Raw genomic sequence first — 14,508 nt, 5'->3', positions numbered from 1 at the left:
ATGCTTCTTGTCACCCCATGGTAAGGTGAAAGTTAAAATCATCTTTTTTCTTTGTTAGGCTTTTTAATGTGACAGCAGAAGGAAACCGAGCCATTCTAGTCTATTCCTAATAAGAAAGAAAAATGCATTCTAATGAAGAAGAGGAAATTGTTGATTTTATGTACGTGTGTTCCTGAATTACCTGCTCCTTCATGCATTGGTGGTGCAGCTTATGGATATGAAGTGCTGTTGCTAATTATCATTTCAAAAGCCTGGCTCTAATAAGACCAGACACAGCGTCTGATCCTAGCAGGCTCTCTGTGGTGCTAACATTTTGGAGGATGTGAAATTTGATGAATGTTTACAGCTAAAGGTCACCTTTCCTCACACCTACATCAGTCAGGCAGTCACTGGGGCTTAGCTCTTGTTCTCCCACATTGAGTTAATGAGGACTCAAGGACCTGTGAACAGCTACAATTTAAAAAGCTTGGACTTTGAGGAGCGTCAACAGAAATGTTTCAGATAAACTTGAGATGGTCTTTATATATGCATAAATACATATAGAATAGAGAACAATCAAATGCTGAGGACTTTTCAATATGCAGAAAGAGCTGCAGAAAAAAACTGAGTAACTGTACATGTTCTCCTTTTGTTGAAAGAGTCTTTTAGGTCATAGGTTATGATCTCTGTCATCATCCAAGACCCAAACCCCCAAGTTATTATAGCTCCTAGAATATAAGCCAGGCAGATTATAGACTGCAAGTGTGTCCTGCCTGTCACTCAGGGAATATATGGTGTGGCAGTTTCAGGGTTTCCATGCTGCATGAGGACAAGTTTTCTGACAGTGTGAGAGCTCAAGGTCTCTACTCTAGAGCATCAGCCCCCTTGGATCCATCACCACAAAACTTCCCCCTTCCAGCAGCAACTGTACCTGTGAAGAGAGGTGTCTCCAACCTGTGTGTTCACACCATGCCAGTCAGGGCATTCAGGATGTCCACCATCTCCAAGGGCAGCAAGACAGCCTTTATCAAAAGCCTTCAAAATGGACAATGACTGAGATTCCATTTCTATGAATGTATTCTAAGGACATATTAGAGATAATATGACAATGTCTTTAAAAATGGTAGCAACTTAAATGTCCAATGGCAAGGATTTGGGGTAAGGTATATTCATATGCTGGAATGTTATACAACCATTAATAATTTTGTCATACAAGTACATGGTATAAAAGTGTTCCCACTCAACGGTGGCTTACACGGTGACTTTTATGTTACACATATTTTACACGATAAAAATTAGTGTTCACAAATATTTTAAGTGAAACTTATCAGTTCCAAAACAGGATATAGTGGCTTCTCACTTAATATGTGAAAACACATCCTGAAATAGTAACAGCTGTGATTTCAACATTTAGGCCAAGAACATAAGTGGATTTTTTATTCTTCACTTTCTGTGTTTTCTAGTCCTTCTTTTCAGTATGCTTATTTTATGTAAACTATGGGGAAAATGAATAAGCTACCTAGATAAATAGAAGGAAAGTGTTCTCCTCCTTGATTTGTTTTTATGACTTTTTAGTTGAGTTTCATTTCATTCTGCTTATTAAGTAGAAACATAACTCCTGAAGAAGGAGATATTTGTGTCTATATTAAAATCTGGAGCCCAAATTCCACCAGTATAGATATCTAATCAGATTATAGTGTTGAGATGTTGAACAGTTAAGACAATAATAGAAACATTTCCATATTGCTTGAGCTCTTGATAGTTTTTCCTATGAAGTTTTTCAGAATGCAATGCAAAAATAATAAAGATGGAACTGCTCTGGAGGTGGTAATCCAAAATTTTAGAAAATAGAGACTGGAATTAAACTCTTGGGATGATGGGCCATGGAATGAGTGGTTCTCATTGATGAAAACTCTGTTTGAATTAGTACAGTGCCTTCATCCCTAAACTATCACCAAATTGCTGGGCAAAAGTCTAGTTATTTTGACACTTCCCTGCAGGATATAATTTGTAGAAATTGGTTATTAATATATTTATAGCATTGGATTACTGGTCAACAGATTTAACTGAGCAGCTACTATGTGCCTATGACCATGCTAGATGTACAAAAGGTAAAAAGGCAGGACTCGTTTCCTCAAAGTGCAGGCCATGTTTACTTGATTTAATAGCAAAGTGCCCAGAGTCCATCGTGGAGGAAGTGGGTGAAGGGTTTATGTGACCTAAGAGGTTTCCCTGGACATCTGTCCACGCTACCTTACTCCCTCAGATTAGTCAGAGCAAGGAGTGGGTACCTCTTCACAAAGAAAGTGTTCTGCTTGGAAGAAGTTTCTGTTTCTTATAATAGTTTATAGTTTAGTTTATAGTTCTAATCAGGGAACCAATATCCTTATCTGAAAGTGTGGTAAGTAAAATATGGGCAGTGACATAGATCTGTTCTCAACTGATATCTATGTGAAGTGCTTTCACATATATTTTTTTGTATATCACATGTTTGAAAGAGTGATCTCAAGAATCAGACTGCCCTGCTTCAGTTCCCTGTCTCCTGCTTGCTGTGTGTGCTTTCTGTTTAATTTTCTGTGCCTCCTTTCAACCACCTCTACAAGGGAAGTGGTGATAATCACTTGTCTCTTTAGAGTGGTTGTGAAGAGCCAATGAGATCACGTGTCGAACCTCCTTAGAACAGTGACTGACCCCTAGTAAATTCTCCATAAATATAAGCTTTATAGTAGGAGTCATGCTGGCGGTTGTATAGAAATAAAATTTTAAATCTAAGAATTCTAACTCCTTTAAATTTAAAAATTTATAGCCGTGAAACACACAAAATTGCAGTGTTTTACATTGCTGAAGGTCAAGAAGACAAGTGTTCTATCCTCTCCAACGTAAGAGGAAGCCAAGCATATGAAGACTTTGTTGCTGGACTTGGATGGGAGGTAATTCATTTCATTTCAGAGGTGTTTATTGGCCAGCACTATATAAGGACGTGTATAAGCTAGACACCAGTTGTACAAAGTTTTATATTCAAATCTAGCACATGTAGCATGTGCTACATGTATTGAATTTGACATCTTGTGTTAGTTGCTCTTCAGTACTTCATACATGAACTTTTGTTTCCCTTTAACTTTTCATAATATTTTATTCACTTTTTGTCAGAATCAAATAGATTGGCTCACTCAGTCATAGACAGTTTGTAGTAAGAGAAGACAAATATGGGTAAAAAAGCAATGGCTTTGGCCACAGTGTAGAGACTGGAGAATTAAGCAGTGGCTTGATGGGTGAAAACATGAAGAAAGAGCTGATGAAGTAAAAAATTGGCATGAAAATAGAGTAGAGTAGCTTTGATGCTTCAGCAGCCAACCTGTTTCCCTTAGGGAGATCCCAGGATGACTGATATTGAAAGAATATGCTATTTCTTTGCTAAATGATGCTCATACAGACATATACATTTATACACACACACACACACACACACACACACACACACACACAGTCTCTAGGAACATAAATCTAAAGGAAAATATATTTCTAGAATCTAAAAGAACTCAGAGTGGTTATAATGGAAACAGCATATCTGAAATAATTTTCTTATTTTTCCTTACTTTTATTTTGGTTTCTTGGTTATCTGTGCTGTTAGAAACTGTCTGTATGCCTAAATAAGACTTGTCTCTGAGAGCTGAATGTTAGTAAGGAAACTAATATGGAGATGGGTACAGGAGAAGCCTACATCTAGGTGAAAACCATGTACTTTATAAAATGTAAAGTTGATTTTACTCTAAAAGAGTTATTGCACTTCAGTAAATTGTCCTTCTTACTAATAAGTGACTTCTTATTTGCTGTAGACTATAGTTAATCATTTAACTAATACACCATTTAAACCACACATTCTTAACTAGAGTTTTTAGAAAAAACTTGAACATTAATTTAGTGTATATATTGATTGTATTTGGCACAAAAGAGATTCTTCTATTGCTTTTTTTTTTTCATTTGTGTTACAACAGGTGCTTTACTGAAAGAATTCTAGTTTATGAAAAGTTTAAAAAAAAAGAGAGATCCTAGGCACTAAGAAGTGAGCATTCACACCACAGCTTGAAAAAGAATAACTCCAAGACTAGCAGTAGTGGTGTAAATCAGAACAACCCCTTTGAAAGACAGTTTATCAATGGCTGTTAAATTTTAAAACATCTGTGCCCTTTAATATAACATCCCAGCAAAACATTTGCTGGAATGGTCCTTGTGGCTTGACCACACCAGCTGTGTTTGAGAAAGCAGAAAATCCCATAAATCCATCAATAGGGTATCTCTTTGTGTGTGTGTGTGTGTGTGTGTGTGTGTGTGTGTGTGTGTGTGTGTGTATTTATGTAAATACATATATGTATGTGTATATATATGCATATGTACATATACACATATGTATAGGATGGGAAAAAAACTAGAGAAATATGCACCAAACTTTATGTTTATTTATTTTTGAGTGAGAGAGAGTATGAGTGGGGGAGGGGCAGAGAAAGGGAGACACAGAATCCGAAGCAGGCTCCAGGCTCTGAACTGTCAACACAGAGCTCAATGTGGGACTGGAACCCATGAACCGCAAGATCATGACCTGAGTGGAAGTCGGGCACCCAACCAACTAAGCCACCCATGCGCCCCAAGAAATATGCACCAAACTTTTGATGGTGATTTTCTCAAGCTGGTAGGATTTCAAAGCACTTTCATTGTTAATGTTTCTTTCATATTTTAATTTTGTCTAACTTAGTATTACATTTGTTTGTCATCAGGAAGCTATAAAAATGAAAGTAATTAGATTGCTCAAAAAATGGGCATTCCTGCTAGGTGAATGAGGATAACTGATACTTGACTCTCATTCTTTCCTCTTTGTTACCCTCATCAGGTGGATCTCTCAACCCACTGTGGGTTCATGGGTGGACTTCAGCGCAATGGCAGCACGGGGCAGACTGCCCCTTACTATGCTACCTCGACTGTGGAAGTGATTTTCCACGTTTCAACTCGGATGCCATCAGACTCAGATGATTCACTCACCAAAAAGGTAAGGAGCCTCTTTGAAGACCACACTTAGCCTCCCTGGTTTGTGGGTGAGGATCTCCTAGTCCGGATCGAAGGCCTTGACATAACTATGCACTGAGACTGCTTTCCTCTGGATGCAGCTTCAGTATTGCTCTTCTCAAGCTACAGTTGTAGTTTAATCTGTAATATCTAGCTTGGTGCAAACTGGATAAAGAAACAAATGAAAAGCAATCAATCATTTGAGTCTTAAATGCTGAGATTAAGATTTAGGAAAAGAAAGGGGCTTAAATGTTGTTAATTTTGGGTCTTCTCTCACCTGACTATTAACTGACAGAAAATAACATAGCTGACCTCTCAGGTTGGCAGAGGTCATAAGATGACCCTGTACTGATGGAGAGCTGAGAAGGCCGGCACCTCTCAAGCTTGCTGGGGGCAATTGGGCAACATCTGCGAAAATGACAAGTGCAAGTGTGCTGCAGTCTAAGGGTCCCACCTTCGGCACTGACCTCGTCTCTCTTTCAACTTGGACCTTCTGGATAGTTTTCTCTAGAATTCAGAGGAAACCTCCTCCACTCTGAGGAACCCCCCCCCCCCCCCCCCGCAGGGGAACATGATGCTGAACTTTCTGATATCCATGGTGTTCACTTCAGGTGATTCTCCCTTAGAGGTGAGGAGTTCCTTAACAGAAGAGGAATCTTAGTCTGCGAAGCAAGCCTAGAAATCTGACCCACTTCTGTGAGTTTCCATATGAAAGGAACAACTGTAGCTAGCTTGCTAGTGGGTGGCAGAGCAAGCCTGGAATCCTTACCTCACACCCACTCTCTTCCTGCAAGGATGCACGAAAACTGAAGACAGCACCTGAGTGGATGGGAAGGCAGCTTATTCGGGAGCTAAGTTTGCCATTGGAGGACCTACTGTGTTGGTTATAGCCAGGGTCTGGAGACCAACAGACCTGGGCTTAACTGTGTATCCAGTTACTAGCCCATGCCTCAGTTTCCCCATCTACTAAACGAGATTGAAAACAGCCTGTGTGCCAAGGTTGTTGTGAAATAAATGGATAATGCCTGTGAAACTACTTACCATGGTGCCTAGTGTAAGATCTCTAATGGTCAGCCCTCATCATTGCCCACCAGTCTAATTGAGTCTTTTTCCTCCTGACTCATTAGGAGGTGATTGACATTGGCCAGCAGACCCCACTATTACCTGCCTCATCTCTTTTCTCTGCGGTTTTGCTTTTTCCTCACTGCAGCCCCAAATGTTTAGACCACCTACATCGGGGATAGTGGTGCTCATAAAACTTCAGAACTCAGCCTGTGGCACAATCACAGACAACTTTCACAGTGTCCAAGTGTCTGGGATGTGCAAAGCATGATGGGCTTTCACTGTCTGGGCCACCTGTTAGCATGGCCTTCCACTGGCCATGTGTTGTTTCCTCAGCCATGGAGGAGCTGCCTTAGGTCTTGGCCTCCCTGGTGGTGGCGTTCTTAGTGAAGGAGACCCTGCTCTATTTCAGATTACCAAGACCTTAGGCAAGGCTTACACATCCTTTTTATTTGTAGTACCTTGTAAATTGCTGCTAATCCGCAAATGTGTTGCCATATTCTGATTTTTTTATGACTGAGAACTATTGTTGTTAATAGGTTTACTTAAACTATTTTTTAATTATTTCCTAAATAGGATTGTCTTTTTTTCTTTCTTTTTTTCTTTTCTTTCTTTTTTTCTTTTCTTTCTTTCTTTCTTTCTTTCTTTCTCTTATTTATTTATTTTGAGAAAAGACATCGTGTTTTCTTGATACAGTGCCTTACTATATAAATAATGTTGCAAGGCTTGGCCTGGTTGAAAGATTCCCTACTGTAATAATCAAAATTCAGCTGATACCTTTTGCAGCTCCTAGATTTAGTATCATTAGTGACAAACTCTCTTTATCAGGATGTCTCACAGCCAGACTGAAAATCAGTCACAGTAACAGCAGCCCACAGTTCCTTGTCTTATTCTAACTAAATTGTCCCTAACAGCTTAAAAATGAGCTGCAAAATTCTAAAGTGATTCATGCTCTCTTCTGCCCCTGTCATGGGGGCACTTTTTCAATTCTGCAATCCGGTTGCAACCCCATACTGAACTCTTGATCCTTCACTGCAGAAATTTGTTAGCTCTAGCTAGATTAGATTTTTCACAGCTAATCTAACTGCTGTAGGGGTTTGCAGAGTGGGGACAGAGCTGTGCTATTGGATTTGTCCAATTCATTTGACTCCAGGACTATAATTGCACTTATGTCTTACAAGGCTTTTATAGCCTCAGGCTGGCCAGCCGCATAAAAAACAAATTGGCAGTGATACAGTACGAGTGAAAAGGGATGAAAGGCCCACATTATCAGTCTCTAGGCAGCACTGTTCTGGCAGGAAGTTTCTTGGTTAATTTACAAATAAAACTTAGATTTTAGGATGGGCACACTGTCAGCTGAACAATGGGGATGTCAGGCCTGACTGTTACTTAGTAAAAGTAGCAGCCGGGCCCACTGAGGAGCAGGAATTCTTCAATCAAACAGACGACTCCTTCTGGAGCCAGCTGGCGATGTAATGCAATTAGTCGGGAAAGGAGGTCAGCCTATTAGGTGTGTACCATGACCAGTGTCACCAGTGCGTGCCGCCTGGCAGCAGCAGGCAGAATGGGCCAGGCAGAGGGACTTTAAAACTCTGTCAGGACGAGAAGTGGCAGGACATGGGGTTGATTTCTTAAGTCTTAAGAACCGAGCATTTGTTCCAAGCCTGTTAAGCATCCGCGCGTTCTGGAGCCTGTTGTGCAACTGAAGCAGTAGCTGGCATGAATGACAGCTCCATCCCAGGATGAGACTCATCAGCCTCTCCCAGATTACACGAGTCGTGCCAGCTTGACTTGTGTGCACGCAACAAACTCACTGGTGGACTTCAATTTGGGGGCCTCGATTCTGAATTCTCCAAAACTCACAAAATGACATCTCTGTAATGAAAGCCCCTTTAAACTGAGCTTCCAGAAGCTTCATGGAAGTTTCCAGAGTGTTCCTTCATATTCTGACATGGTGGACAATTTGGCCAGGTTAGTTTTACTTGTTTCACCTGCTTGTGTTCTTGTCCGAGGTGGAAGAGAGCATGTGTTTGCTCCTTGCTCCAGATCTAGCAGTCAGTGGGTCCTGTGGCCTTAGCTCTGAGTTTCGCGAGTTAGCTAATGAAACTATAACTTGTCCAGAGATCTGGGGCACATGACATTGAAAGCAGCTTTGAAAGAATGAATATTGTATCACTGCCACACAAAAATAGCTTTTCCTTACCTACAAAAATGCCACACTGGGAGGACAGGTCTCCCTGGCTGTGGTTGTGAGAATACAGCCCAAACAGAGTTATGAAAGACTTGCTTGGATTATATAATTGAGGAACCTAATTGAGAAAGGCACAGTAAGTGCTAAAGTTCAGTAATCACTGTACTACCTAATGCCTTGCAGCTTATACTTCTGGATTGAGAGGAGCCATCACAGGCGTTAGGGTGCTGGCATTAGGTGGTAGCCCCACATTTGAAGGGTATTCAGTAGATATGTTCTTCCCATTCTGACTTTAGTGCCAGCATTATATCAAGGGGCACATAACCACCTAGAAGGTTGCTTCTCTTTATAGGATGAGAGTAGCCCCACTATCACAATTACCTTCTGCCGGTCTAAATTCCTCCCAAAATTTCAGTTTGATACTATTCCTATTTCCCTTGAAAACATGCCTCTACTGTGTTGCTGGTGATGCTGGCTACCATGTTTTTACTCCAAAAGGATTGAATTTCAGGAGTGTGTTGTGAGGGCCTGGCATGTTCTATTAAAAAGGAAAGAGAAAAGAGAGGTGGAAATAGAGAAACATAGATGTTCAGTGTTGCTGTGAGAACCCAGTGTCTTTTTTTTTTCTTTTAACTATTTATGGGTAGTAATGGGTTGGCTACACCTTTCACCTGCTACCCTTCTAGCCTTTACATGTCAGAGGGGGAGAAGAAGAAAAAAAGAATCATACTAGATAATTTTATATTTAGAAAGTCTTAGGCACCATTAAATTGTTCTGGATCATCATGACTCGTGCTGAATACCCACAGTTAAATTTGTCCCAGAGTTCATGTTCAGAATAGTTGAATCAGGCACCCCTCACTGTAGGGGCCACCTGAAGATGCACCTGTACCTCCCTAGAGCAAAGGTACTGGCATAAGTCTTTTTTAAAAAAAATTGACTTAGGGGCGCCTGGGTGGCTCAGTCGGTTGAGCGTCCAACTTCGGCTCAGGTCATGATCTCACTGTCAGTGAGTTCGAGCCCCGCGTCGGGCTCTGTACTGACAGCTCAGAGCCTGGAACCTGTTTCAGATTCTGTGTCTCCCTCTCTCTCTGCCCCTCCCCCACTCATGCTCTGTCTCTCTGTCTCTCTCTCTCTCTGTCAAAAATAAATAAACATTAAAAAAATTGAGAGTAAAAAAAAATTGACTTACACAGTCATTCCCAGAAACATGAAAGAGTGAAGAATAAGAAAGCATTGCAGCAAACCAACTTCCTTTAACTTTGTAAATGGAAAGGAGGCCATGTTGGGGGTCACCTTGGATTTTTCTTTTGTGGTCAAATAGTCTATAAAGAAAATTGTATTTATGCGATCATGTTTTAAATATATGGTATTCCAGAGCATCCCCTTTTTTGCATTTTTTTTCATGTTTTGTATCTTAACACAAAATGAAAACATTACCTTTGGCACAACATCCCTGTTTGATTAACGGTGCCCCTGAATTTAGTCATGTTTGGGGGGGTTCGTCTATTAAATAAGCTAGGAAGCCAGAAATACTTTTTTCGTGGTGGTAGATAGCATTCTTCTCCTGCAGTGTGTGGGAGAACCAAACCTTAGATTTTCCATAGGTGTCCAAGGACCTTCACCAGTCAGCTTTTATGGTTGTAGGACTTCAATTTTGGCCAACATTTTAGTCTTTATAATCTAGTTTCTTTTAGTCACATTTTCAGGCTCATTTCATCTGTGGCTTTCTCCAGCCCAGGATGTGCAGTCACTATGCAGGAGCTTTATCAAGGACGTTCTTGTGTCTGAAGAGCTTGGCCCGGGAGGAAGTCTCAAAGAGCCCCTTCCCCTGCTCAGAGAGGCCAGGAGTCTCTGACTTGTTTTTGGACTTGATGGCCTCTTTGTGTATAAAATGACAAAAACAGTGGGCCACGCTATCTGAGCTGTGGCAGTACACCTGGCTTAGGTGGCTGTGAGCAGTAGGAATGGCACTGAGAGGCCTGGCCAGGTCCCCAGGCCCGCCCTGCTGCTCACTGTTCATGTACCTTGTATAGGTGCTGCCTTTGCCTTCCTGAGCCCCATCTCCTCCTTGTCACATAACAGAAAGATGATGTCTCCTGCCGCAGAGAGTACGCGGAAAGGCTAAAGAAAATAATACATGCAAACATACTTTCTGGATAGGAAGGCACTCTTTGAAGGCTAGGTACTAGTGTTCTTATTAAATTGAAGTCGTATTTATTAGTTTCTTAAACAAAGGTAATTTATGCAAACTTTTTCTTAAACCTTTGTCACAAATCTAGTTCTTATACATTTGGTAATTGTGTTAGAGTGGCTTATGTTCTCTTGTATTCAAATTTTTTTCTTAATAACCATCGAATTAAGAATGTTATGAAGCCGTATTGTAATATGGAATAAAAGGATCATGTTGTTAATTGTTTAGAAACACGCTCAGCAATATGAAACATAAGGCTTTAATGCAAGAGTAAAATTCAATTTAACAAAATCCTCGGAAAGGTCTTGTCCCCATCCAGGCATAACGTACCTTCTGTGCTTCTATGCATCATCTCAATGCTAGTGTAGTTCATAAAAAGTGAGAGGTGTTTTCATGTACTTGTGTTTTTTTTAATCCTCATAGAAGACAGCAGTGTTATACCTTTGTTTGGTAGTGAAATACTTTTGCCTCTGAGTATTATAATTCAATTTGTAAGCCACGACCCCTCATAAACTGCTGTTATCACTCTGATTAATAAAGAGCCAATTGGCCATTGCAGCTTCGTCACTTGGGGAATGACGAGGTCCACATCGTCTGGTCTGAACACTCCAGGGACTACCGCAGGGGCATTATCCCGACTGCCTTTGGAGACGTTTCAATCATTATTTACCCAGTGAAGAATCACATGTTCTTTATCGCGATCACGAAGAAACCCGAGGTACGTTTTCACCGCATTATCGCTCTGACTCATACAGCGTTTGCCATACAATTCACTGTTTTTGAGAAACAATGATATAAATATGTTAAAGGGGACTTTTGTCCAACTGGTGAATGTCTCACATGTATCTGAATTACACATGCTATAAAGAAATTCAGTATGAATTGAGATTTTCAGAGTATCTTTCCTCATGAGCACAGAATTCTGTATTTTATTACTAGACTCTTTAAAAATTAGAACATAAACACATTCATGATATTTTAAATGTTTTAAATTTAATTTTTTTTAATTTAAAAAATTTTAATTTTATATCTGGGACACATTGATTAATAATAATAATAATAATAATAATAATAATAAGAGTTGAAAGAACCCCATGTCACATCAAGCATTTTGTGGCTGGCCACGGGTACAGAATTCGACCTGGCATGACAAACAGGCACTGCTCACCGAGCCTCTGACTGCTGCTAATAGGGGTCAATCCTGAAGGATTGCAGGCATGTCTGTGAAGAGGTTAGGCCTCTGCAGCACAGCCCATGTGATGACTTTTAACAATTGAAGCACCTTGCCACCGGATCAATGCAACCATGTCAATTGGTATCGATCATGGGAATGGCTGGAACAATCCAATGGTTATGTGCCCTGTAGTAAATTGGCTGGGGCTTCGATCCTTGCCATGCCTTTACTGGTATTTTAGCCATGCTTTATATAGTGACTTGTTTTTGTGTTGGAATTATTAATAGAAGGGTTCATTTTTAAGTTTTTAATTAAATGTTAGGCATAGTTAAGTCACTCCTCAAGAAAACAACTTTGTGCTCTAGCTTGGTATTAAGTGTGATCTTCATTTTTGTTCCAAATTGTTCTCCTAAAAGAGGTTAAAAGTTACCATTCTAAACCCTCTGTTTTTGTGCTTTAAAATAAGTGGTAACTGTCATTTACTGGGATTTTAATATAATCTTTGGTGTTAAAGCTGTAAGCATTAAAGAGCTAAGAAGTGAAAGGTGCTTCAAACCGTAGCTGGCTCAGAGTAAAAGCTGTTGGAGTTGTTGGTTGTTGCTGTTATTGTTATTATTACTATTACTGCTGTTATTTTTCTATTACAGTCACTACCATGAAAAGAGAGTAAATAATGAATCCCAAGTGTAACATGCTTATCGTTTCTCAGTCTAGACACAGTGTAGGTCACCTTCTGAATTCAGGAAAGTCTCACTCTGGCTGGTGAGGCGCCTGACAGAAAGAAAATCCTCTTTTCTATTCAGGGAGTGAAGATGCCTCAAGTTCTTCATAGTAAATATTGGTGTTATCTTTCTTTCTTTTTTTTTTTTTTTTCTATTGTTTATTTATTTCAGAGAGGGAGACTGCACACATGCGTGCATAGGAGGGGCAGAGAGAGGGATACAGAGAGAATCCCAGGCAGGCTCCATGCTTTCAGCACGGAGCCTGACGTGGGGCTTGATCCCACAAACCATGAGATCATATCCTGAGCTGAAATCAAGAGTCAGACACTTAACCAACCCCTTGGTGTTATATTTGATTCACGTTTTTGTGTGTGTGAAGTTTTCACTCTCGTGTAAGAAAATGGCTCTGAGTGCTAATAACATTTGTGTCTGTCCAGGAAGAACACTAACGTTTTCAGCAGAAAACATTAATATTAGATTCAGTGTCCTATAGCTTCCAAATCGGGAAAATGTGGTTCTTTAATATTTAGTATGGATTAACTGGCTTCATTAGTTCATTTTCAACATGGCCCTGTAAAACATCATTTAGTATCCTAAAAACGTCTCCTTTATTTTTGTAGTAAATAAAGAAATATAAAAGGTATTTCAATTCATTTTATAGTGTGAATAGTGACACTTTAAACTTTCTTTGAAAGTGATTTTTAAAAAGGTATTAAACTTTTAACACATGAAAACAAGTACTAACATACCTTTTTAAAATTTCTTTAGAGAATGTAAGTTTTATAAATTTGGTCACAAATTTTGACAAGATGAATTGAGCAAATCGCTGTCTTAATATTTCAATTCAAAAAGCCTAAAGGGAAGAAGAGAATAATGGCCAACTGGAAATTTAGCGTTATCCCCACATTTAAAGTACAAACCATTACAATGTAATAAAATTAATCCAGACATTTCCAGGGCAAGTGTGGCTGACCTTTTGTTCACCAACCACTGACCCCAGGGTGAATGCAAGAGGCTTGTGGAGGGAAAGTCTGTTTGTTTGGCTTCAGTCCCTGGTATTTAAATTGCATTCCCTAATCAAATGAAAAGGCTGTCCTCTCTATCAGGTTACAGAATCCATGGCAACATTTGGCCTTTTATATCCATAATGTTAGCCTTTTTGTTTGCATCTAAGTAGAGACACCTGGAGCAATGTTAACATTAACCGATTTAGCATTAATAGCTTCATTATATAAGAATTTCTGATCAGATAGCTGTTACTTTTGTTATATTGCTTCAGCTTGTATTGTTGTCATTTTTTATCTCCCTGCTTGGCAACCAGGCAATGATTTGCAAATTTTTTTTGTCTTGATTAATTAAGCAATATAATTATCAGTAACCGTGATGCAGTCTTTGCTCAACAAAGCTTCTGAGAGAAAACAATGGTAAGTCTGTTAGTATGAATGCATTCCACGCGTCCCAGATGCATGAGGATATTATGGACAATGAGGGGAAAGGCCGCCTGTGAGCGAGGACAAAGGGTGCCACGCAGACTCGACACACTGCACATACCGCCAGGGACATGCTGCGGGCTCCCTGGGACACAGACGCCTCGTTAGATTACAGCTAGTCAGCAGAGATTAATTCTCAGCCATTTGGTGCAATAATTTACCCATTCCCCAGTCTTTTAACTAGTGCTCCTCACTGTGGAAGTAAAGGCTTTGTACTCAAAAGGTTTATTTAACCTTGCCTACTTTTAGGGATCTCCACCAAAATTGTTATTTTTGTTTAGAAATTGTATTGATGCAGCCACTTGAAATTGAGGAATATGCTTTTGGAGGAGGACAGGATTATGCACAAGTTTCAAAGATTGTAGGTAGAGTCAAAGGCATTTCTTTTAGCACCTGTATATTTCAGCTGAATATAGTATGACTCTCGTCTAAGTCCATTTATTTTACTGGTCTCTGGGCAGCCATACTTCTCTAAGAATAATTTTAATCCTTTTTTAGGAGGGGGGAAAAAAAAAAACCTCATCAGTACACAAAAGTCCTGCTCATTGGGTAGAGTCATGCATATTCAAATTGTACTTTCATTCACTCAGCCTCATTAATAGCGTATGTAATAATGTAGGGCTATTTGTAATACAAGC

General features: G+C 39.8%; 1 protein-coding gene across 6 annotated transcripts in view; it reads left to right on the top strand.

Annotated features, from left to right (window-relative positions):
- Positions 1–14,508, top strand: part of RALGAPA2 (Ral GTPase activating protein catalytic subunit alpha 2) — a 323,095-nt gene that overhangs the window by 206,729 nt on the left and 101,858 nt on the right. For all 6 annotated transcript variants that reach the window (XM_019462380.2, XM_019462378.2, XM_019462384.2 and 3 more), the window contains 3 exons: positions 2,786–2,909; positions 4,865–5,020; positions 11,044–11,202. In XM_019462380.2, coding sequence (XP_019317925.2) covers positions 2,786–2,909; positions 4,865–5,020; positions 11,044–11,202 — 439 coding nt within the window. The remainder of the gene's footprint in view (positions 1–2,785; positions 2,910–4,864; positions 5,021–11,043; positions 11,203–14,508) is intronic.

This window comes from Panthera pardus, unplaced genomic scaffold (assembly GCF_024362965.1).
Source record: "Panthera pardus isolate Hobbes unplaced genomic scaffold, ASM2436296v1 HiC_scaffold_25, whole genome shotgun sequence".
NCBI lineage: Eukaryota > Metazoa > Chordata > Mammalia > Carnivora > Felidae > Panthera > Panthera pardus.
This window is presented reverse-complemented; position numbering and strand designations above follow the sequence as displayed.